This window comes from Saccopteryx leptura, chromosome 10, assembly GCF_036850995.1.
Source record: "Saccopteryx leptura isolate mSacLep1 chromosome 10, mSacLep1_pri_phased_curated, whole genome shotgun sequence".
In the NCBI taxonomy this organism is placed as follows: domain Eukaryota; kingdom Metazoa; phylum Chordata; class Mammalia; order Chiroptera; family Emballonuridae; genus Saccopteryx; species Saccopteryx leptura.
The window spans coordinates 66,016,824-66,041,465 of record NC_089512.1 but is presented as its reverse complement, the minus strand read 5'-3'; the positions used below and the strand labels follow the sequence as shown (position 1 = coordinate 66,041,465).

Sequence of the window (24,642 nt, the reverse complement as noted above, 5' to 3'; positions counted from 1 at the left end):
CTTGAAGAATGGAAATGAATGCTGGTAAATGAGGACACTGAAAATCCACCTGGTTGATTCTTGCTCACCTTTTGGGTCTTCACTCAGTCTCTCGTTTTGAAGACATCCTCTACCCTTCTCAAGCACACATCTTTCTGTGGATTACATCTTCTCATAATATTTGGAATTTTACATTTCATTGTGAGGCTGTTTCACTAAGGTCTGGTTTCCAGCCAGAGTGTAAAAGAGGACAGGCACTGGGTCGGTTTGTCCTTGAACCTCTATTCTGTTTAACAATGCTTTCCATGGCTTACTCTTCACATACACTATCTTGCTTAATCGTTTAGAAATACAGTGGTACCTTGAGATATGAACAGACCAACATACAAATTTTTAAGATACGAGCTGCAACTCAGTCCATATTTTTGTTCGAGATCCAGCAAAATTCCGAAATATGAGTCGTGATTCGGGAAGCTGCCGCTAGTTGGCACATTGGCACATGGGTCCAGTATTGGTAGTTTGATATACAAGTTGACTGACTTACAAGCTCGGTTACAGAACAAATTAAATTCATATCTCAAGGTACCACTGTATCTTGTAATGTGAGATTCTTACTGATGCTCACAGAGGTTTAAGTAACTTGATCGAAGTTTTATGGCCATCAAGAGGCCAAGAGACTGAGATTTTGTTCATCTGGCTCAACATCCCGGCCTGTCTGTCCCAGCTTCCAGCATCTTTCATTTCCTGATAGGCACATTCAGGGTGGCCCTACATGGAACAAGACAGAGGGAGCTTTGTCCTCAAGGGGCTCACAGTTGCTCTAGGTGTCTTCTCCAGGGACACCAGATCTAAGCTAAAGTATGGGATTCTGGGTATAGATGTAGCTATCTATTTGAAAGACTTTTAATGTACCCATTGGGAAGATTCAATAAGATGTAGGGCTGCTCACCATATAGTCAGCAGCAGAAATAGTCTTCTTTGAGGTGAGGCAAATCATAAAGACCCCATGACACACAACAGATCCGGTCTTGTTCCACGCCCAGGATTTGTTGTATTTAATAATGAAGGCACATTTACATGTTTCATCTCCACATTATTTGACAACTTTATAATATCTTAAAAATGAACAACACTGATTCTATTTGAAAGCTCTGTTATCATGTGAGCATATTTGATCTGAATCCTAATCTTGTTGAGAGGCTCTTTAGAGGCAGGTGGCATGAGCAGCGCCAACAGATGGGCTATGGAATCAGGCATAGGGGCAAATACCAACTCTTCAGATTCTTCTCCATGCAACCTTGAGCTTATGAAGCTCAAGGGACTTACAAAGTCCCATTGTCGTCTGTAAAATTTGCTGCTGACTATTCTTGCCTTGTTTGCTGTGAGAATCTTGGAAATGAAGTTCAGTTAGGTTGGCCATGAAATACAGTAGAATGGTTTACATGGGCAGGCTCTGGAATCTGAAGGCAGGGGTTCATGCAAACTCCAACCTTCCAAGCAGTGTAACATTTGTTTATTCACTCAACAAACATGAGCATCAATTTCTGGTCCTCACGCTGGAGGTGCAGCAGTGAACCACACTGACAGTTTCTCTACCCTGGTAGTTGGAGGGAGATGTGCCATAAGCAAAGACACAGACAGATACATAATGTGGAGAGGTGCTAGGCACAATGGAGACAATTAAGGAGGCAAAGAGAGCAGTGGGCAGAGTGTTGAGTGTAGACAGGAAACACTTCTCCCAGAACAATATTGGAAGAGAGGAGGGTGTGAGCCATGTGGAGAGCCAGGAAAAGCACATCCACCAGAAAGAAAATAGAAACTGAGCATTCCTGGAGTCCAGAAAAAGCAAGGTGGCCAGAGTGGCCAGAAGAGAAGGGTGGAGAGAGGCGATTTCCTCAGCTGAACGTGCAGCTGGATTGGCAACACCTCAGGAATGACTGAGCTAGACTGTGTGAAACACTCAGGGTTTGTTAACAATGATTGGAATTATGATTTTGTCATATACTTACGGTAACTGCACTGACTTGAGTGTTGTCTATAACATTTCTTGCTGACCCTGTTCTGAAGTCCCATGCCTCTCATACTCCAGCTATGTTGCATATACATGGAACTCGCCTCACCTTTTTACCTTGCAGATTCTTAGATATCCTTTGGGTTTCAATTAAACATTGTATGCTCTGGGAAGCCTCTCTGATTGTTCCCAGTAGGATTAGGTGGTCTTCCTCTATATTCCTGTACTCCCTCTCTCATTACCCTTATTGCATTACAATACAGCCAAATGTTTAAGAATTGTCTTCCCAGTGAACTACTGGGTCTGATGAAACCAAGGTTGCATCTATTTTCCCTATTAGATCTCCAGCACTAAATGTGAGCAGGTCATTTAATGATTATTTGTGGACAGATGAACGGAGGGATGGAAGCATCATGCATGCTAGTGAAATTTACTCCTAACAGGGCGTGTTACAAGGCAGTTTAATTAGACAATATTTTAATATTGATGAAAAGTGGACTGCCACACAAACTCCATTCTGAGACCATGGATTTCATCACAAAAAGTCCCTAAGGAGGAATATGTTATTAAATTTTTAGAACTTTAAAATTGGAAGGAACCTTTTTATAATTTAGTTAAATGACCTCAATTAAGAGAAAGAGAAAGCTGAGGAACAAAGAGATGAAGTAACTTGCCAAAGTCACCCAGTTCATCATAGTCAGTGCTGGGACCCGTAACCTGGCTCTTGGATTCTCTAGTATTTGATTTGAGGAGCATGCTTTCTCCTTCTAAGGTCCCAAGGGCCAAATACTGAAATGTTATAATGGATTATAGGTAAGTAAATCTGATGCTGGGCAGGAGGTGGGAAAGACCAACTCCTTCTGGGAGTTGGGTGTTTTTAGAATTGATGCATTTTGTGGGCAGGAAATGTCTTTTACGTATAGTGTCTAAACCTCTCAGTCTGGTAGGATACTTCTGAAAGAATTTTAATTTCTGGATCAGACACACAGTGCTCTAACATGCTTGGTAGGTTTCTGTCCCATCCACAGAGTCCTAAAGTAACAAGCTGGATTCAAAAATAAATTATTGTAAACATTTGCAAGCAAGAAGAAAATTATTCCTGAAGCACTTAGCTCCCTCCTTCAAATACATACTTAAAAACTGCTAAGACTCTATTCTGTGAGAATGCTTGAATCTCTCCCTAAATCATAACATGGGTAAACTTACCGAAATATTTTTACAATTTTATTAGAGGTTTTAATTCACTGCTTTATCTATCCGTTAGACTGCAAAATAGCTTTAAATATTCAAGTGGTAATTAATGAATCTTTTATGTTGCAAATCAAACGTTTTCATTTGTGTTGCTGGGGAAGTAGCAGTGAGGAAGGATTTGAAGAATTGTTCCTCCCAATCCCACACTGTTGACTAGCCCACCTCAGGTTGGAGGCCTGGGTTTGCTTTTGTTGCCTAGGGAAGCTAGTGCTCAGTGTGGACAATGTCTGCTGTCTTTCTGAAGGTCAGGGTTCCTTATATGTTTCTTGCCAGAGACATTCTTGACTAGATGGAGTGTTTGAATGTGGAATTTTTGCTTGAGTGCAAAATAATAAAAAGCATGTGTATGTTAAAAAAGGATCAGGTTAATGGCAAATGAACATTGGCCTACATTAATATTCTATTACAGTAAAAACTTCTATTTAATAAATTTTCTCTAGGCTCTCCCCCACCCCACCAGAAACTAATGTATTTTTCTAAGTGGCCTGCCAACCTAAAGAAAGTATATATGATACATTTGTTTGATTTATGTTAAGTCAATAACATGCACAAGCCATTTAAAATTGTATTTTAAGTGTAGAAATAACCCAAAGAAACATGTGTAGTACCATATATTGAGAAGGGAGAGTGTTAGCTTTTTCAGCGACTGAAATGTCTTGTATATTATTCTATTGGAAGGCTTTTTAAAAAATGTGGTTCTTTGTCAAGTGGTAAGAAAGCAAGACTGAAATCCTGCAGTTCAGTTTAGAACCTGAAATGGAACTGATGCTCAAGACTTCACTCAACACAGCAGTTCCCATCTCTCTTACTAATGAGAAGCGAGCCAGGGAGAGCAGCTCTTGAGAACAATCACCAAAGGACTGACAAATCTTTGGAAGCCACCCTGTGTTCTTCTATGGCCCTAATTAATACTGGACTTTGTGACATTATCTTTATCAGAGCAATAAGCTAAACAGGAAACAATTTATGTCACCTAAAGCTTTTTAACAAATCGATGCAGCTATTTGTAATTGCTTGTTTCACAAGATTAAAAGTGCTAAGGCCTGATCTTCGTCCATGGATTTGTGGTCAACCTGACCTGTGCTTCCGTTTAAAAAAAAAAAAAAAAAAAAAAAAAGAGTTGGTGATCAGCACCAACTTCCATCAAGTAATCCATATTGCTAATATTTCTGGAATTTTAATGTAGTTACAATTTATAGCCGATCAAATGTGGTTACCTAAATTGCTGTTGCTAGTAGACAGTTTAACTGTCTTTATTAATTACAGTATAATTTAATGTTTGAGTACTGGCACTTGTGTTGGTCATTTTTACAGCTAGAGCAGTTATCTGCCTTATGACAAACCATTTTAGCATTTTCAATGGAAATTTGCTAATATGATGAGTGATAAAAATGTCACATGCTGGTAAATAATGATTATTGCTTTGGCTGAAATTAATTCTTGAAAGATCAGTTACCTTCAAATTAAATCATAACTTGAAGCTTGTCTTTTCTCCTCCTTATAGTCTCAGTATAAACCCCAAAAAAAGAAAATCAAGAATTTGAAATTCAGTGGTTTTCAAGCACTTACACTTGGGGACCATTGAAAATAGAGTTTCAGGGACCACTAAGGTAGAAATCACCCTGAGCATATGGGAATTCAACTAAGGTCATTGGGTGTGTAATCTTCATACATCAGAATGGTTAACTCTTTTGTGGACTGGCACAAAATTTCTGGCAGACCAGCAGTTGAAAAACACTGATATATATATTGGTATTAAGCATCAAATGCCATTTTACAGAATGGAAATAAGATGACATAGATTGTTATTTTAAAATAAAATACTGTTTAATAATAAATAAAAGTAGGGTTAATAGCTAGAGTGATGATTTACTAATCCAAATATTGTTCCACAGTTAAAGCAGTGTTTTTGTATGTAATTTAATTTCCCTCCAATGTAAATTGTCTTAAACCTTTCATCAATCAGTCAATTCCTTAAATGAAGGTTTGAGACCCAACTTTATTTGAATAAAATTTTTATCAACTACAATGATGATGAAAGATAAATTGTGATTACTACCCTGAACATAAATGTGTAACATCAAAGAAACAAAACTCAGTAAGAGTAATTATACTTGATTTTGATCTTCTTTGGAGAAGGGAGGTGTTACTATCATGTATCTGTAGGTGTTGGTATTAAAATGGTATTCCTTAAAATTAAGGAACTTTATATAAGGACCCCATTTAAAAGAAAAAACAGTATTTTGGGTTTGTTGCCTTATTTAAGTGACAAGCTTGAAGTAAGTATGTAAAAGAGGATGTTCCTGCTTTAGCATAGTTCTTGAAATTCAATTAAAATGTGCTATATGCATCAACCTACAAAATCACCACTAATGCATCATCATACTTGGTTTGGGTCCTTGAGCTTATTCAACTATGTGTGCATATTTAATTTTACCAACTGAATATGCTGTAGTTAGTATTTAAGCCTGGCATTTTAAGGAATCTCAGTTAACCCTAATATTATTTTCGTAGTAGCCAGATGAGTAGTAAGGGTTTGTTTCGTGAATTATCAGGCTAGAGAACTCCTAACCTGGCTTAACTGGTCATGAAAAGGGGACATCACAGCTCAACAGCAAAACCTTAAAAAAAAATTTCCCTTAATATGGGCTCTTCAAAACAAAACTAGGTATATGCACATATTCCTCAGCATCAGCCAGTATTTTGAATAAAAACTGAAGGTTAATTTTCAAGTCCTCGCTTGGCTTGTGTACCATGGTCTGAATTGCATGAGTTTTTCTTGCCATGCTTTGGTCACTGAATGTGCTTTCTTTCAATAGACCAGCAATTTTCAAATAAAAAAAATGACAACAGTCAACACAACAATAGCTGTTTGGTGTGAATTAATCAAAATTATATGTATTTTTTTGTCAGACTGGCAAAAAATATATGTTTTGGTGTGTTGCAAAATTTTAGTGATTAGCTTACATGTGTCATGAGATCAAAAAGGTAGTAAATGGCTGCAATGAACCAATTTTTACTGAAAAATGATGCCAAAAGTCATTAACCCACAGAATATATACAACAGAGTAACATTAAAGAGTACTTTTACAGGAGATAAGCAATTTAAAAATATCTGAAGACCAAGATGGTTTTTCTGGAATATTTAGTTACTGGTGCTTTACTGTTTTCCTCACTAAATGCAGTTATGTAGCACATTTTTGACAGAATATTTTTATAAAATCATTTGTTCTAATCTAAGTATTTATCATTATATGCAAAAAGATTTCTTGATGAGAATGTTATAGACGGTGCATGTTTTTGACATTAGCATTTTATTTGGATGACTAATCTTGCAGATGTGAAATTTCAATGAATTATTCATGATACTGCTTTCCTCTGAAATTTTAGTTTGGTCTTAATGCTAGTTATTAAACTTTATAAGGATATGTTTCCTTAAGAGAAAAGGTAGCCTTCTCTTTTTGTTTTTACAATTCTCTAAGTGGAGACTTTCACTTTGAAACCTCAAGGACAAGACCAATTTTAATTCAGTGTTGGAGAAGCCAGTGACAAACCCAAGGCATATGAATAACATATAATACCAGCAAGTCAGAAGGGTAAAGAAACTTAGGCTGTGGCGACTTTTACTACCAGTGTGAACAACCAGCATTTTTATTGCATTTGAAAATGCTATCATGTCAGTAATTAGTACTGACTACACAACATTTTTTTTATTGTCTGTATCCACAGACACGGAATGATGGAATTACAATTGATGTCAAGGAATGAGTTTCTTTTATGCCTTATCAAAACAAAACAGAAAACAGAAAGGTTCTCGTCACGGGCAGTACACACGAGCACGGTCAGCACTGCACCGTCTCTGCCCAGGCGCCCGGCGGCAGAGGTGCTGTGAACAACACCGGGCCCGCGAAATGCCTTTAGAATTATATATCTCATTCTCAGGTCAAAAAGCGAACCCAACTCTCAAAAACATTTAAAATACCAAGAGGGTATATACTATTAACCAAAAGGTTCCAAAAGTATTCAGAATCCTTGTAAGCATGTTCTTTGTGCCCCTGGAGATGGAGTTCGGCTGAAATGTGGAAAGGAGGAAATATATATATTTTTTCATGATGAAATAGCTAGTGATTTACCTCACACTTCAGGTTAAGAATCCAAAGCGCTCTTTACCAGGTCTGATGGGGTGCTGGGAGCAGTGAGAGAGCTGTCCGAGGGTGCGGCTGCCAGCTCCTGATCTCAGACCTAAGCCTCGCTCTGTCCCTGTGCTGCTGGGCCACTCGGCAGCGTCCTTGGGGTACCAGGGCAGACAGGGTGGTCCGCACTCCTGACAGGGCCTCTGCCTGATACAAGGGACTATCACCCTAATGTCTGCTTTTCTTTGGAGAAAAAAAAGAGAAGGTAACAAATTGTGTTTACATCTTGGCACCTTGTAAAGTTTTTCTTAATACAAAAAGTTCAATAGCTTAGACACTCCCCATCATTAGTCACTACTTCACTGATAAACTTGGAAAGTGTGATCCTGCAATTTCATCATGCAAAATATTTACTGCAGTAGGAGAAAACATTTTCTAAAACTTTCTTTTTCTCTTTTCAAATGTATGAACTTGTTTAAGATAGGAAGGCAGTGATAGGGTAAACACAATGGATAGAAATGTATCAAAAAACAGATGAACACACGTGTGTGTGTGTCACACACACACAAATAAAAACCTGTACAAAATGTTCTGATCAATGAGAAGAGGAAAAATAAGTCTTGTCAATTATGTTACAAAAAAGGGAATGTTTCCCTTCCACACGCCAGGAAATGTCCTCCAATGTTCTTCGAGCGAGGATAACGAAACACATGTGCAGCGTGTTCTGCAACTCGATTACATACAGTAGTTTCCCCCAAAGCTAAGTTTTAAGTATTAATATAAAGCAGTTGCACAAAAAGCAAAGGTGTTTTGACAAACAGGAGTGTATGTATTTATTCCTTTTTAGGAACAATATCTAAAAAAAACAAACAAAAAGAAAACACCACCCTCCTCCCTCCCCCAAAATAGACAGAGTCACACAGACACACTGGGATATATGTACAACATAATAAACCCCGTCCTAAAGAAGCAACTGGGATAGCCCCGAGGGATACAGAATCAGAATTGTAAAAATCATAGTGAAGTTTGCTTGCTGTGAAGCCTGAGAATTTTGTTTTTCAGTTGGTTCTTCTGCAAGGCTGTGATACCTGCAAAGATATGTAAAATCTAATTTTTGCTTTTTTTTTCCCTTTTGCTACAGTCTTTAGACTAAGCATGCAAGACATACGACTAAGTGCAACCGAGTGAAATGTATTTTTTAAAATTTTAATCATTCCCTAAAGGTTTGAACTGAGGTATGCGTACTAACAGTTTCTCATGCTGTTATCTTTACTCATGTCTAGCTACACATGCTGAGAATGAACTAATCTACCAGATTTTTATCCTCTTTTGAATACCAAACTAACCAGCAACCACTCAGTTTAGAAGCTCAGGGCCCCCTTCCCATGACCCTGTCTGGCTACTGCCTGCACATCATGAAGCTGTCTGGAAAAGTTAAAAAAAGTCTCGAGTGACCAGACTGCTCTTTATACGAAGAGCAGAGTGAAGCTCTAACAGTTAACCGCCAAAGGTTTTGTACCAAGCTTACGAGTAGACAAGAGTGTTACTTTTTTTTTTAATCAAATGAGAAATGCTGACCTAACCCTAATCAGAAAAAAAGGAAAAAAATTAAAACAAAATAAAAACCCAGAAAATATATGCCAAGATAAGCCAAAATTAATGCAGTAATCATCGCATGGTCCTTAAACAAAGGGGGCACACAATCTTTCTTTTTAAAAAATGTATTCCAGAAGTCATATTACGTAGTCTAGTCCCACTGCGGAAGCTTGTCTGTCTTCTCTGAATTTGATCTTAACTGTCTCCTGTACTGGACACCCTGTCATGAGGGGTGTCCGTTCATGGCTCTTTTAGAGGGACACCCTTTCTTCATTTGCTCCTTTAATACTGTGTCCTATTTTATCTTCAGTAGTTCCATAATATCTCTTTAAAGAATGAGTTTTGGTGTCTGTAGAGATACAGAAGAGAAAAAACCAACAACTAAAAAAAGTAACAACTTTGGTTCCATTACCTACTTGGTCTTCTAAACTCATGAAGAAGGGGCAGTTCTCTTCCTCAGGTTAGCAATAGCCTATATTCTCATCAATTGCCTCTAAATTCTTTCGCCTCCTTTGATCAACAAACAGAGGATATTTGGCTTCATCAGATAAAGCATGAAACAGAACATAATTTACTTTGTGTAATATCTTTGGTAATTTTAGAAAAAAAGGTACAAAGAGTATAAATTAAGCTCCAAAGGGCTCTCAAACTAAAAACAAGACCTACGGTCCTACAGGAATAAATAAATGAGTGACAGGAAAGTGGCTGCAGAGTGGAAGTGTCCAGGCTCCAGGGAGGAGTGGCGCTAACAGTTGCGTCCTAGATGTTTGCTTCCCGAAGTGCCCAGGCTGAGACGCGCCCATCTCCGTGATGTCTTCACTGTTAGTTTCTGATACTGGGTTGGTGAGATCATACCGCGTAACAAAACTAAACTGCAGAAGCAGATCTGCACATTGAAATGAACATTACAGCCTTTGCTGAACTCAGTCTTCTTTAACCCCCACAAGTGCAATCTGAAATCTGATTTGCATTCAAACAGATGAATGCCACCAAGCAGGTTAGAACGGATGTTTAAATCCGGCACCACCACCACCACCACCACCACTTGCAGCAAAGTTGTTCAGGGAAGCCAGCTCTCGGGCCGTTTTGCAAACCCAGCACTCCACACTGGCTTAACAAGGCTCATCACAACTTGGCCAAGGAGACAAGGATTCCATAGCCAGACTGTCAGTCTGATGACTCTGAGATGTCTGGGGGTGCTGCCTATATGTCCTTGTGCTGGTAAGATGCTGTGACATTTATTAAGAATAATGGTGACTATAAAAAAAAAAAGAGGAAAACTGAAAAGACTCCTCCCCACCTTCAACACTGCTTTGTGGAATGCATCTGCGCTGTGTCTCAAGTGTGTCTCTTTTTTTCTGTCATTCATTCTCTTTCTGGCATGACTTCTCATCTATGTGAGAGGACCTTCATGTGGAGAGTGCAGTGTGTGGGGCCTTTTTAAAGAAGACCAAACGGGAACGGAATGTCTTCTGACTTTAGAGAAAATGTGGTGATGTCTGAAGGAAAATGGAATGAGTGACAGAAAACTACAGACAAGAAATGACATTCAGCTTTGTATAATAAAAACACCTATTAACATTCATCACAAGGTACAGAAAACTTTAAAGCCTCTGGGAGGCCATGGGCCCAAGTGGAGGCCTGAGGTCAGAACTTAAAATGGTATAGTAGAAGTAAAAAAAAAAAAAAAAAAGCAATACATTAAAAAATTTGGGATAATTATTTTTAAGCCCTCCCCCTAATACACACACAAAGGCCTTCCCCATCCCAACTGGAAGCAAAACAAAACCCCCCAAAACCCACAAAAAACCAAAACAACAAAAACAAAAAGGAGTGAAGGCAGTGATAATCAACATGCAGTACTGTGCAAATAGGTCGTCCACTGGAATCCTTAGTTCTGGGCAGAGGCTTGTCTGCAGCACAGGTGCACATGCTCAGTTGGGTGTCCTCAGGGTCCAACGTCCGCAGGACTGCAGTTCAAAGTCTGCTGCTAAAAGTGAATTAGTTTAGCAAATTTACAACAGATGTTGACTGTGAAGAGAGGAAAATCCCAAGTACCAAACAAGTTCCATCCAATGCACAGAGTACAAATTCCTTTTTTCAACAAAAAGTAGAAAAATCAAAAATACTCCCAAATGGGATTCTTGATGGCACTAAGAGTTAACACATTTCAGAGTTGTCAAAATGTAGTGAAACTCCTCCAAACTGGACAACAAATGGAGAATAATTTCACTGCTAACTTTTGACATGTTTTGTTTTGTTTTTTCCCAATCTTCATTCTTGGGGTTGGCCACCCAGACGTTCACTCCATGTCCTCATTTATTGGTTCATCTTCGTAATCTCGGTCGTGGTCAAAATCTGGACTGTGGTTGGCTGTTGTCACTAAGGATAGAGGCCCTTCAGCTTCCTCGGGGTCGAGAGGCTCTTCTTTGACATGTACAGGGTGCCTGAAAATACAAGAGCAGGTTCACCTAGAGAACTTCCCATCCCAGTGAAATGGAACTGTCCTGGGCAGCACAAAAGCACACTCCAGGACAACATGAACAAAAACAGCAGCCATGAGCCACATGTGGCTCTTTAAATTAAAACCAATTACAGCTTAAGACAACTTAAAATTCAGTTTCTCAGTGGCACTGGACACATTTCAAATGCCCAAGGGTCACATGTGGCTAAGGCTACCACATTGGGCAGCACAGGGGAAGACATTTCTATGATCACAGAAGGTTCTTTCACACAGGGCTGCTCTAGAATGGACAGAAGTAGGCCTCCCCTCCTCACTGGTGTTTTTCACACTTCAGTGTGCACTCAAATCACCTGAGCATCTCGTTAAAATGCAGAATGTGACTCAGCAGGTCTCAGGTGGGGCCCAAGACTGCACCTCTGATAAACATCCAGGTGATGCTGCAGGTCTTGAGGACCACACTCTGAGCACCAGAAACAGGCTTGTCACAGCATCCTGGGTGGATGAACGCAAATCTTCAAATAATTACATGAACTGAGACTCTGTGAGACAATGGTGGTTGGTGGGGAGCATGGAGGGCGGGAGGCTGGGTAACCACGGCTTTGCTGTGTGTTCTGCTTTGCTAGTTAACATGCGGAACCTGTGAAAGAACTCTCCCGAGACCGACCCCAAGCGAGGTTCTATCATTAATCAACTTCAAGCAAACACAGTAAAGAGACACCATGATACATGCTTGAAACTCCAAATTAATGCATATTTTTACAAACTGTCAATAAGACAAGAAAAGCCCTGCCAGGAAACACAAACGAAGAAGAAAAGTCTCCCTCAACACAACAATATGATAAGAAAGCAGAGCCCAAATCAGAATAATAACGCTGTCAGCTGTAAACAAGGCAGAACACGAGACCGGCTGGTAGCGGCCACCGGGATGTGGGCCCGCAAGAAGATCCGCCAAATGCCTCATTATGGACTGAGCAGAGTTCAGCTGAAGAGGCCCCGCGGGGATCACAGGACACCACTCTGATAACAATTGAGAAATGTTGTTCGTAAATCATATTTACAACCAACCCTTTGCAAATACAAATTACTTTCTGTTACAGGGCTTTTGATATGTAAAATAACCATTCAAGTTAAATAGGCCTCATCCTCGGGACAGGCTGCAGAAGGGGGGGTTTAATTGACATTATCAAGTATTAGTAACAAGAGGTGTTGCTGGGGATGGCTGGCTTCCTAAATAATTGATGCCTCATGCAAACCCCGAAGGCCACTTGATCCATTTAAAAACAAACAGGAGTACTCTGGACTGCCCTTCACTAAGCGAACCTTCAGAAAACCAAATGACTCTAAAATTAGTACAGCCTAGAGTCTTTGGGGGTAAGATGTCAGGATAAATAGCTTTTAAAAATCATGCCCACATTCCTAGAAACTATTTGCAAAACAAAATACACCAAAATTGTGTAACAGCACGTGCTACAGTCCATCTGCCTTTAGTTTTCTAATAGGTCCCATTTATCTGTGTTTCCACGGTGAGACTCAGGACTGGCTATATAATTTGCAGAGCTCTAGGTAAAATAAAACAGTTTCAAAAATTAATAAGAATTTCAAGATGGAAACGGTTCTAAGAACGGGATCCTGTGTGACTACTTGCACGATAAGCCTGTAACATCTGTCCTGGCCAGTGGACCACCTATGTTCCTTTGGGGAGAATTAGGTATATTGATTATTATTCCTTAACAAAACTTACCCATAAACCCCAATCAGGAGAGATATTTTGTTTTTGCCTATCCTTTCCATCTGGGGTCACATTTTTATATCTTATAACACAGCAGGAATACAACTGTTTATTTTGCTAGCTTTACAGTTATAGTTTTTATGGCTATGCAATATACCATTAACGTGTTGACATGTTAGCACCTTAATAGTCAACATTTGTGATTATCCCTCCCCCCCACTCTTTGTATAATAAAGTGACGACTTTTATCCATTAGTCTTCCTACTTCTGTTGATGTACCTATTTAGGATAAATTTCTAAGAATGAAATTGTTAGAGCAAAGGCCAAAACGTCTCTATGGTCATTACTGTTAGAAACGGTTTTGTTGCTTAGCAGGTATAAGGTAAGCTCAAGTTACCTTAAGTTGTGTTCCTTGAATTGCTGACAACAGTGCATATTTCTTCATATTTGTTTCATATTTACCATTGAGAATTCATAAATTACCACCTTTTCCACTAACCACACAGTTGTGACTAACTGGACAGAAACATGTCTAGTGTTAAACTCAGCTATATATTGAAGTTCAAATGCAGTTTCCTTGATCAATATTTTCCTAGTTTTGTTTATTTTAAACGATCAGATTTATTAGTCTTTTCACATTTACAGATCTGAATGTGACAATGTGGAATGATAAAAGGCTATGGGCGAGAGGGGTGGAAGGGCCCAGAAGAAATCCAACAGTCATAACGAAGTTCTTATTTTATAGTTTTAGATTTTGACAAATATTTTGCCAGGCAAAAATTAAACAAAATCACATACCTAGAGGCCCCCTCCCCAATACAATTCACAGTAGGGAGTATTTTGTTTCCCCCCAAATTTGCACTGAAACTTCAGTAAGATTATTATCATCCCAATGACAAAGGAGATAACCCTACCGTGCCTACAAGCTAAATCCTAGTGCTGAAAGCAGGTGGGTCCCCGACAGATGTTTACTGATGAGATTTGCTGTGTGACAACCTAACAACACAGCTAGAGAGGAAATCAGCTTCTTGACATTTGCTGTATGTAACACAGGCATGCCGTGTTCAGACCATGAAAGAGAATGAATTTATGTGCAGACACACTTTAGGTAAGAGGCAAACTATTTAGATACTATGCTTGACATCCACCCATGTGTCTCCTAGAAACTGGAGCTGCAGGACTCACCTTCTCCTCCTACAGATTAACACTCCCCCCTCCCACACTCCCATCTTCCTCTCCAACTCCTACTTCCCAAAGGGCTACTAGGGAATATCTGTGAAACCACACACTTCCCTTCTTATACCAGAGTAATTCCTTTGCTTAGCCACTCTGGAAACCCAAGAGTTTTTTAACTCAAGCTGACTGGTATTTAAAGGCATTGTGTTCTGAGGCTATGGGCACAGCTGGGGGTACTTTGCTTGTAGCTCCCTTCAGGTCCTATCGGGATAAAAGTATAATTAATGCCTCAAAGCCATAATTATGTGGCTCCTTTCTAGGGTTTGAAAAGAGAAACAAAATGTAATGGCATCTGAGTGTCACAGAAATGGTAAGAACGCAGAGCTCCATTTTAGCACCAGACATGTCCTGGGCTACAGTAGTAACAAGGTCCTTGAAGCCTGGCTGTAACGTTTACAGCTTGATTTATTCCAACTGACTACAACAGTTAAGAAACAATCTGTATCATAGCAGGATAATGCATACTGAACAAGAATGAAAACCATGTTATTATAGAATTCGCCTAATGGAAATACGGGGTCAAAAAGAGAAACAAGTCTCTGACACTGATCACAGGCACAAGGGACATGGTGTTGACACATAATTACATTTAGCACATAGTGTGAACCTGTGAGATCTGAGCAAAAAAATCATATGCATTTTGATGTTTTTATGTAGGGTTTATTTTATTTTTTTAAGTAGTTGGAACCTTTGTTTCATTAGAAGTTATGCTGACTGCTATGAAACATTGTGTCTGGTAACACTGGGGTTAATTCAAAGTTGTTAAATTAACTTTATAAGACTTTATCTTGTACAATGCACTAACATCACTCTAAAATGTGTGAGGTTTTATCCAAATATCTTTCCTTTTTAAAAAAATTTTAAGTGATTTTTTACACTAAACAATAGGAATACACATCAACTAAACTTTGGAGTTCATATGGATTATGAAAAATAATATATCTTCAATTCAATAACTTCAGATATTTTTACTCTAATGGGTATTTTATTGAAGTAGCTTATATAGCAATTTATAATTATTATATTTCCTTAGTAGCTGAGTAACTATTCCTGTCATGACAATGACATAACGATGAACAGAGTGTGGTAACAATAAAGCCAGACACACCAGGCTCTTTCAGAAAGCCTGATACATGCCCGGGCCGACAGCGTGGTTGGTTGGAGCACTGTCCCAACGTGCAGAGGTTGCCGGTTCAACCCCCAGACAGGCACACCCAGCAACAGACCCTTCCTGTCTTTTACTTTCCCTTCCTCTCTCGCTGAAATCAATTAAAAAAAAAAAGCAAGCATGATATATCTCTTTAACGAAGTAAATGCCAAGAGACTATTCATATAAACTAAAAATCATTTCCATCTTTAAAGATTCTTTTCAAATCACTTTGGGCATAAATTCAAATGCTAAAAATCAAATTTCAGATTCCCCCAAACCCACCAATTACCCTGGCAGACGGCATTTTTTTCTTTGTCATTAGATGCTAATTCACTGTTTCTAATTGCTACAGGTCGTATTTTCTATTCCTATAGCTCAAATTGTCTTAAAATAAGATGTTGGTCAGCAATTCAGGAAGAGGGTATAGATAAGCAGCTTATTCTAGAGCTGACAGTATGCAAACACAGAGCTAGTTAATTTCTTTAAAGTGGGCATGGTTTTGCAGACACTTGCTAAAAGGGAGACTCATTCTATAGCATTCCCTGTAATTCCAATCATTTGGGAGAACATGGTTTCTGTTCCCCTTTGACCTTTTCCTGGGAGAGAGGGAATTGTTCGAGTCCTACCTGTCCCCTCTCATGGCACACCCACAGGGGACTGCAACCTCTGTTGTGGTTTGCTGCGCCTGGGGCCATTCACGTTGAACATGGACCCACTGCCCCTCACTTTATTCAGGTACGTGTGTGCTCATTACACAGCCATCTGCTTCTAGAATGCTCCTGTTCATTTTCCTTTTGATATTTTCAGAGTAATCTGTAAATCACGCTGCCCTCACTTGTGCCATCATTAGTGCTTGGGGACAGCGCTCTGACACTGTGTTCAGTTAGGTTCATCACATGAGCAGGTCAACAAGCACCCCTCCCCCCTGCTAGGTTCAGCATGCCCTGGAGTCGAACAAACCACCATCTTTTTTATAGCAGTGCATATTAATTTTAGGAGGACAAGGTAAGGTGGCTTAAATAATGGCCTGAGATGCCAAGCAGAGGGTAGAAAAGCAAATGTGATACCCATGTTACTGCTGTGCACACTGGCAGGGCTGTACAAAGCCAGCTGCTTTTAGGGGAAAGTTAGAAAATCGTGCTATCTGAGCTAAATGTTTCCAGAAGGGTTGGGCTCTAGGAAATCAGAAATGGTAAAGAACGTGTAGAATGTGGCCACAGAGGGTTGCGTGCACATACACAAGGAGACTGGAACCGGAAAGCAGAGATCTTCTGGGTGGGCAGTACTCACACAGCTTGCACAGGGGATCTGCCTGGACTGCTGTCGCTCTCGTTGCTGTTGGTATGCTCCATTGCCCCGTTCAGATCTTCCCGAATGGCGCTGGCTAAGTTGCCTAGGGTAGGGTTTCCCATGGAAGCGGTAGTGTATAGAGGTATACTATTCTCAGCCATTGAAGCCTGCCATCAACCAAGAGAAAAATTTGTGAAGACGTAGGGTATGCATAGAGAGGGAAGCTATTAATTACGTATGGGTGGATTCAACAAACTCAGTTTAAGTCCTCTGTAGCATGGTTGGCAAATTCAAGTTTGTTCTAACAGAGTGAGAAGAATTTTGCTTTAAGACTTGTGACACATATCCCAAGCTTGGTTTCAAAGAGCGGGCGGGGGGGGGGGGGATGTCAAAGTGTCCGTGGGGAGAGAGGACTCAATTCAGCCCTGCTAGGCAGTCACATGGTTTAGACAAGGCAATCTAATATGTTTATGTCTGATGCTTTTTTTTCAAGAGCAACTGAATATTTCCAGATCACAGGGAAATATAATGCAATTTTCATTTCTTTATCCACTTTGATAACTCCAGTATTGGATATTAGAGATTTGATCAGATTATTCTGGCTGCACAGCTCAAACTTATGAGAACTTCCATAAACATTCACTTCGCAGATCCTATAGAAGAGAGAGATTATAGAACTGGAATCAATTTTTACCTCCCCCCCATCATTTCTGTTTTAATGATTTTTTAATCTCTTTAGTGTAGTTTGAGATAACTGGTTGAAGGTTAACACCATATCATCTTTCAAACTCAGACCAGACCAATCACCTAGAATTTTAGGACTAAAAGCAAACAAACAAATAAATAAATCTCTGACAAAAGGAAGCTCTAAATTGTATTTTTTGGAGTACTTAAGTAGATCCATATAGAAGGTGACCAAGTCAGTCCAAAGGAACATCAGCAAAAAGTGTGGAAATAAAAATCAAAAAACAAAAATAAAAAATCCTGAACTCTATGGTGGAATACAGTTCATTTCCTATCTACTGCATTTGAATAAAATGACCACCCAAGCTGAAATGCAGAAAATAGTCAAATATATCACTGAACTAAAGTCTCCATATTGTTTCATTTGAGTAGTGATTATAACACAGAGACTTTTCATTTTATTAAAGAGGACAGACTTTCAAAAACTGGCAGTTGCAATTAGTCCAAGATTTATCAAAACTGTCCTCTTGCAAGCAATGCTCTGTCTGGCTCTCCAGCCTAATGAGGAAAAAGTACTACCACAAGACAACCCGGCATGTGACTTCAATTGACCATGCAGAGTCCAAATTACTGTAGAAATGCTGGCTCTAGAGAGAAAATAAAAGCCAAAAATGAGAACGAATGGGTGCAAAACCAGGCTGCAGGGAGCCTGCCCATCGTGACAAGCACAGCCTCACTCACTGTACGAACTCCAAAGCCAGAAAAGCCTTCTAGATTCCAGCCCCATGTAGGAAAACCGTACACACCTCACCCAGCATTGCCTAATAAACTCCTTTGGAACTAGGCCTCTACAAGCCCCCAGTTTTGCCTTCCCTCCACTTCAAAATTTACACAATTACCCTTTTTTTAAACAGTGGGGTTTTTATTTCTAAAAGTGGTGAACTAATCTTGATAAACAGCAAATTTGAACATTACTCACTCTCTTATAGTATGTCAAATAATTTGAATATAGTTATTTTTCAACAAATCTCTTGTAATTGCAATAATGCATTTAAAAATTTTTTTTGGCAGAGGAAAAAGCAGGAATAGTTGCCAGGCCTGTGTGTGTGTGTGTGTGTGTGTGTGTGTGTGTGTGTGTGTGTGTATGCGTGTGCACGTGCACATGTGTGCAAATTGGAGCTGGACAAGCATCGTAACTGCTTTTATTTGAGGCAACAGTGGTCATGCCTCTTCTGGTGATGAAAGCTCTGCTGGAACCATCGTCAGAGTCTCCTCCTGGAAGTACCACACATCAGCTCTCACTATGTTCCTTCATTATTACATCATTTCATTATTATATGGTCAGAATGTGGTAAAAAAAAAAAGGAAAGAAAAAGTAGGGCCATCTCTAGCTTGGTATTTTACCAGCTTCCCAAGTGAAAAACTGAGAAGTAAAAATAAAATTGAAATGTTGACGAGAATGTGTTCTTTGGGATGAGTTGGTCACCCAATGGACAGGGCAACATTCTTAGGGTGATTTGTTCTCCTTGGCTCTCGAAGTATTCTAGGTCAAGAAAGATGTAAGTGAAGAAAACCAGCCTTGTCCCTTTTAAAAAAAGATAATCAGTAGGTTGCAAAAACAACCTGGTGCCTGATACACAATAGAGCCACGTGAACATTCTTTGTTGTGTGAATGACCAAAGTGATCCACCAAATGGTATTTACAGTTAGAAAAATTTTCACCAACTGCTGACACCTAAACAAGCAGTTCCTTTCATAGCTGATGTTCAATGTTCACTTAGGAACAGCTGGGTTCTAGTTTTTATAATGGGCTTCATTATATAAATGGTCCTGTGCACGGTATGCAGTTACTAACCATACTGGCATCTCTGCCAAAAAAATGAAGGTGCTTAAGTAATGGCTGTGCAGTCCGTAAGTACCACCGCTCTGGAACGTGAACTGCTCTTAGGGAAAGGCAGTCTATAAATACGAAGCTTTCGGTTACCCTTAGTTACTTCACTTTCTCAGAGCATAAGGCAATTTGTCCCAAGTCCAATGTTTTATTTCTGTAGTGGATTCTGCTGTCCTATTTTATATATTGTACAACATGCGTTACGTTACTCTAGTAATCTTTTAAAGATGTTGTTCCACTATTATTTTTACTTGTGTTGAAAAACTGGAAATGGGCAGCAATGGAAAGGAAGGCCTGCTGGTAGATTCTTTATTTAATTTGCATAGCAGAAAGTTTTCTTATGAGACTCTCTACCAACCATGAATCCAACCTGCCAGAAGAGAGGGAAAGGATGCACTCCTCCACATGACACTATACCAGTTGATTTACCTTACTTCAGTATGAATATAAAGTATCTTTGGAAGACTGCAGCAGTATTTTGCACTATGACTGAAACCAGGGAAAGGTGCAAAGGATGCAAAAAAACAAATGTTTCAAGGATGAAACTTGGAACAGTTCTGTAACGATAGTGGATTCTAATTGAAATCAATTACACAGTTAAGGGAATCCAGAGGACGGAGAATGGCTGTGGGTTTTTTTCCTTTCTGCCTCATGAATGTAAAATGTGCCTGTAATCTTAATACTATTCCAGATAGAGCAGAACAGTCTTGAAATTCACACTTCACAAGACTCCAGGGAAAATAAGTTACTAATGAATGGTATTTACAGTGGCAGCATCTAGTCATGGCTTCATTTGCTTTTCTAAAGTTACTGTGTAAACTACAAGTAATTAAAAGAGATGCAGAGAGTAGTTACTTCTATTAAATTTGGTTTAGGCTAAGAATAAATAAATATAATTACTGAAAAGCTAAGTTCTGTGAGTTTGTCTCTGCACTAAAACTATAAAAGGCGTGCCCTCCATTCTTAGGAGCCTAAAGTCCCTGCTGAGTGATCTGGGAAAATTATTTTGTGGGATGCAGAGTAGGTGCCCAATGGGTAGCAAAGCCAGCACCCTATCATTACCAGTTCTTTAACCCACCCCATTCCCATAATGCCCAGTGTCTCAACCATTCTATCCTCATCATCCCGTAAGCAGCCCGTTTTAGACTTTTGCCCCTCTATTTGTGTCATCCTCTCATGAAGTCTGAATATCTGTTTATGTGCTAAGGCCTTTTGGAGGGTCACATGACAGTGTAATATAGCTAACCACCAATTTTAGGGTGATACAGCCTCTTTCAAGAATGCATGCTTAGCCTGACCAGGTAGTGGTGCAGTGGATAAAGCGTCAGCCTGGGATGCTGAGGACCCAGGTGTGAAACCCTGAGGTTATTGGCTTGAGCACAAAGTTACTGGCACCAGCTTGAGCATCGGGTAGCTGGCTTGAGCCCAAACACTGCCGGCTTGAAGCCCAAGGTCACTGGCTCAGCTGGAGTCCCTTGGTCAAGGCACATATGAGAAAGCAATCAATGAACAACTAAGGTGTTGCAACTATGAACTGATGCTTCTCATCTCCCTTCCTGTCTGTTTCTTTTTCAAAAAAAAAAAGAGAAAAGAATGTATGCTGAAAAGGTCTGTGATGGTAATTAGGTCATGTGTCAGGCTTATATATAGAATATCATCTAAAAGTTATCAAGATATTCATGGCCTGTGTTCTAGAACAATCTAGGTATGGTCAAAATCAATCAGGACCACTGACCACAAGGATATCCTGCCTGTGAACACCTGAAGGGGGCTTGATTGCCACCTGGTACTTTAATGAGGTGGGACTACAGTCTTCTTGTGGACTTACAAAATGCCTTTACTAGGTGGTAACTAAGGAACACAGTAAATAAAAGGCTTATAAGAAACCAGCACTGCCCTGAAAACTCGTATTTGGGTGGTATCTTCCTTCTGTTCAGCACTGGGGTCTTCGCTCCCAGCACTACTGGTCACGTACACTGTGCTGGATGTGTCAGGGGAAATGAACCTTCTGTGTGCTCACTGTGGGGTCTGCGCAGTCTGCTGGAAGCTAAAGAGTCTTCTTGGCCCTGACCAGTGGCTCAGTGGATAGAGTGTCAGCCCAGCGTGTGGATGTCCCAGGTTCAATTCCCAGTTAGGATACACAGGAGAAGCGACTATCAGCTTCTCGCCCTCCTCCCTCTTCCCCTTCTCTCTCTCTTCCCCTCCCACAGCCCGTGGCTTGATTGGTCTGAGCATCGCCCCAGGAACTGGGGATGGCTTGGTTAGGCTGAATGTGTCAACCTCAGGTGCTAAAAATAGCTCAGTACTCTAGAGCACTGGCCCAAGATGGGGTTGCCGGGCAGACTATGGTCGGGATGTATGCAGGAACCTGCCTCACTATCTCCGTTCCTCTCACATTTAAAAAAAAAAAAAAAAGTTTTCTTAAACACCCCTACCATTCACACAGGAACAGTTTACTGTAACAAACTGCACTAGACCTGGATACCCCCACCCTCACCCCAGACAAAAGAAAAGATGCTAAAATAGACTTTAAAAGAAGAAGAAATAAAGCTCTGCTTTCTCTTTAAACCCATGAACAATAGAAGGTCATGTGACACAGAGGCCTATCATCCAGCACATTAATAGCTGTGCTAGAGTAATTACACTTGTGGTATTTTTGCCTCAAGTGAAATTCTGAAATAAGAGGATGGAAATTATGATACCGCTGATAAATATTAATAAGTGAACTTTTAATTTTTTTGCCACAATATTCAAAATGCTAAGCATCCCGCTAATGCTGAAGCAGCCGATGTGTTTGCCTCCAGGGAGGACGGTGCTTTGTGCACTTAAGAAAAAAGTTTAACGGAATTAAAATTTAATATCTAATTAAAGTGAGGCTAATATATTTTGAAATGAGTGGGGGAGACATGTGCCTCTCCTGCATGTGCGGGACAGCCATTAATCTTACCTGTAAAGCCGCATTGAGAGGTGCACAGTAGGCGTGGCCACTCTGCATGTTTTTAATGAGGGAAGGGTTACTGCATAAGAAAAAGAAGAAACTCAATGTTAAATGCAATCAACCCCCGAGTTCCTAGCTAAGTTCTGTTTAAGCTTACTGTACCCTTCAAAACCAGAAACCTCCCCCACTATCAAAGCCAAAGAAAAGTGAGGCTTTTTTCTCTATCCCTGGCTTTACTGGGCTGGTCTGTGTGAATGCCTCTGGGAATATAGATTTTTTCTTATTTAAGGAAACCGGGTGTAAAATTCTGGCTTAAGTCATGAGCATTCCCTCCATTGATGAATTTTTGAATCACAAGAATCTGCCAATTTGTAACAGCTGCCCTAACTCCAACAGGAAGGCAGCAGCCGCTCTGGGGCCCGGGGCTGGAAGACGGCGAGCCGACTGCAGCACTCGGGGACGGAGCCAGCCAGACGGCTGCCCCTGCATCTCCCTGTGACTGAACTGCAGAACGCACTAGCCACAGACATGGCCTGGTGGCTCTTAAGGAAACTCTCCAGGGCACGTTTCCCCAAAGGAAAATGGGCAGACGGGGATGCTGGAGAGGGCCATTGCGTCGTCAGGCAGGAGGCTGGGCTGAATGTTTCCTTGCACAGCCAAATCTGGGATGGTAATGAGAACATGTGATGCTGTGCCCAGTAACTGAAGACAAGATACTGTTTTAAGAAAATCTCTAACCTGGTAAGAATAAAATACTAAATAATCACAGAGGAGATACTGTGGGAAAGAAATGGCTTCCAGTAGGAAAGTACCTACATTTATTGGTGGCCTTTAAAGGAAGTATTTGTGCTGTTATCCACTCCTTTCCTGAGCGTGAAACATTTTAATCAAACATTTCACCAAATTTATATTATCATAGTGAGTAAGCAAAAAGAAGAACAGAGTCACCCCATGATTTCCACATTTTAAGTCTAAATAAAACTTCCCTACTTGGAGCAATTACAAGTCACACAGAAACATTTTGCTATAGGGTCCTTGTAAGCTGCTGAATCAGAAGATAAGCCATATTTGCATTAAAGACGTCAAAAAAGCATTACTCAGGGCACTGGTATTCTAAAGAGGAACGAGAGAAACACACGTACAAATCACACAATTTAGTTCCGTTGCAGAAAGTCGCAGTGAGATGCAAAACTAAATGGGATGAGTCAATCATGCAAAGCCAAAGCAACAGCAGAAAAAAAAAACAAAAGCAAGTAAAGGCTCTTACTGTGCGACAAGCTCGTCAAAGTTTTCATCGGGGCAGTATTTGCGAGGACGGCCTCGTTGAATATGGCGGCCACGTTTAAACTCTTCATCATCAACTGTCCAAAAGGACCCAAACTCATCCTCTACTCTGATAAAGCACTTACGTAGTGAGAGGTTGGTGCGAATGGCACCCTGGGATAGGAGCAGCAGCAAAGGAGATGAAGTGGCAACAAAAGGAGGCGGGGTTGGGGGCAGAACAGACATCCAATACAGGGAACAGGAAAAAGAAAATAAAATGCAATAAGCATAAGCAAATGGTTCGTGAGGGTTAATATGCATTGCCACCTAAAAGCTACTAGCATGTGATGCAACAAAGACCGGCAAGCAGGGCGGGGGACTGGTGGGCATACAAAACGGGAGGGATGAAATGCTTTTTTGCTTCCCTTAACTGAGACAACATGACACCAGTTCTTTGGTCTAACACCGTCTAGCAGCCAGAAGCCTCTACATTAACACTTGTTAGCACAATCCGAGCTGGGCTGAGAAGTTCAAACATGGTGGACATACCCACTGATCTTTTGTGGCCTTCGTTTTTGGAACTCTACTTCATCCACTGTCCATACTGCCCCTTTAACGTTTTCTACTCGCACAAAACACTTGTGGAGACTAAGATTATGACGCACTGCATTCTGCAGTAAGTATAAAAGAGAGAACATTTACATTTTCTATAAGAAAAGACTCCAAACAGAGCAGTAAATTCAGCCTAACAGTCCACAATTGTCAAACAATTCCCAAGAGCTATAGCTGCCACCTCCGTGGACAACTTTCTTGTGGTCAAGAGCCCCTTTTCCAAAAGCAAAGATAAAAAAGCAAAACCATAATTAATTGTACTTTGGCACTTTAGTCTAGTCTCTGGTCACAGTGATTCAGAAGAAAAAAACTTTTAATATGTATATAAGCCCCAAATAAATTTCACAGTAAAAATCTGGAAGTATTGTTAATATGACTTCAAAATAAGGAAACATGTACAGCATAAAACTGCCCC

The 24,642-nt window shown here is 40.2% G+C and overlaps 1 protein-coding gene across 19 annotated transcripts in view; it reads right to left on the bottom strand.

Annotated features, from left to right (window-relative positions):
* Positions 1-6,859: 6,859 nt before the first annotated feature.
* Positions 6,860-24,642, bottom strand: part of FOXP1 (forkhead box P1) — a 650,161-nt gene continuing 632,378 nt past the window's right edge. For 17 of the 19 annotated variants that reach the window (XM_066351745.1, XM_066351746.1, XM_066351747.1 and 14 more), the window contains 4 exons: positions 24,165-24,286; positions 22,362-22,431; positions 16,840-17,006; positions 6,860-11,417 (listed from right to left, as the gene is read on the bottom strand). In XM_066351745.1, coding sequence (XP_066207842.1) covers positions 11,273-11,417; positions 16,840-17,006; positions 22,362-22,431; positions 24,165-24,286 — 504 coding nt within the window. In that variant the 3' untranslated portion in view covers positions 6,860-11,272. Of the gene's footprint in view, positions 11,418-16,839; positions 17,007-22,361; positions 22,432-24,164; positions 24,287-24,642 lie in introns of those variants that run through there. The other 2 variants (XM_066351748.1, XR_010747235.1) reach the window with 2 other exon arrangements.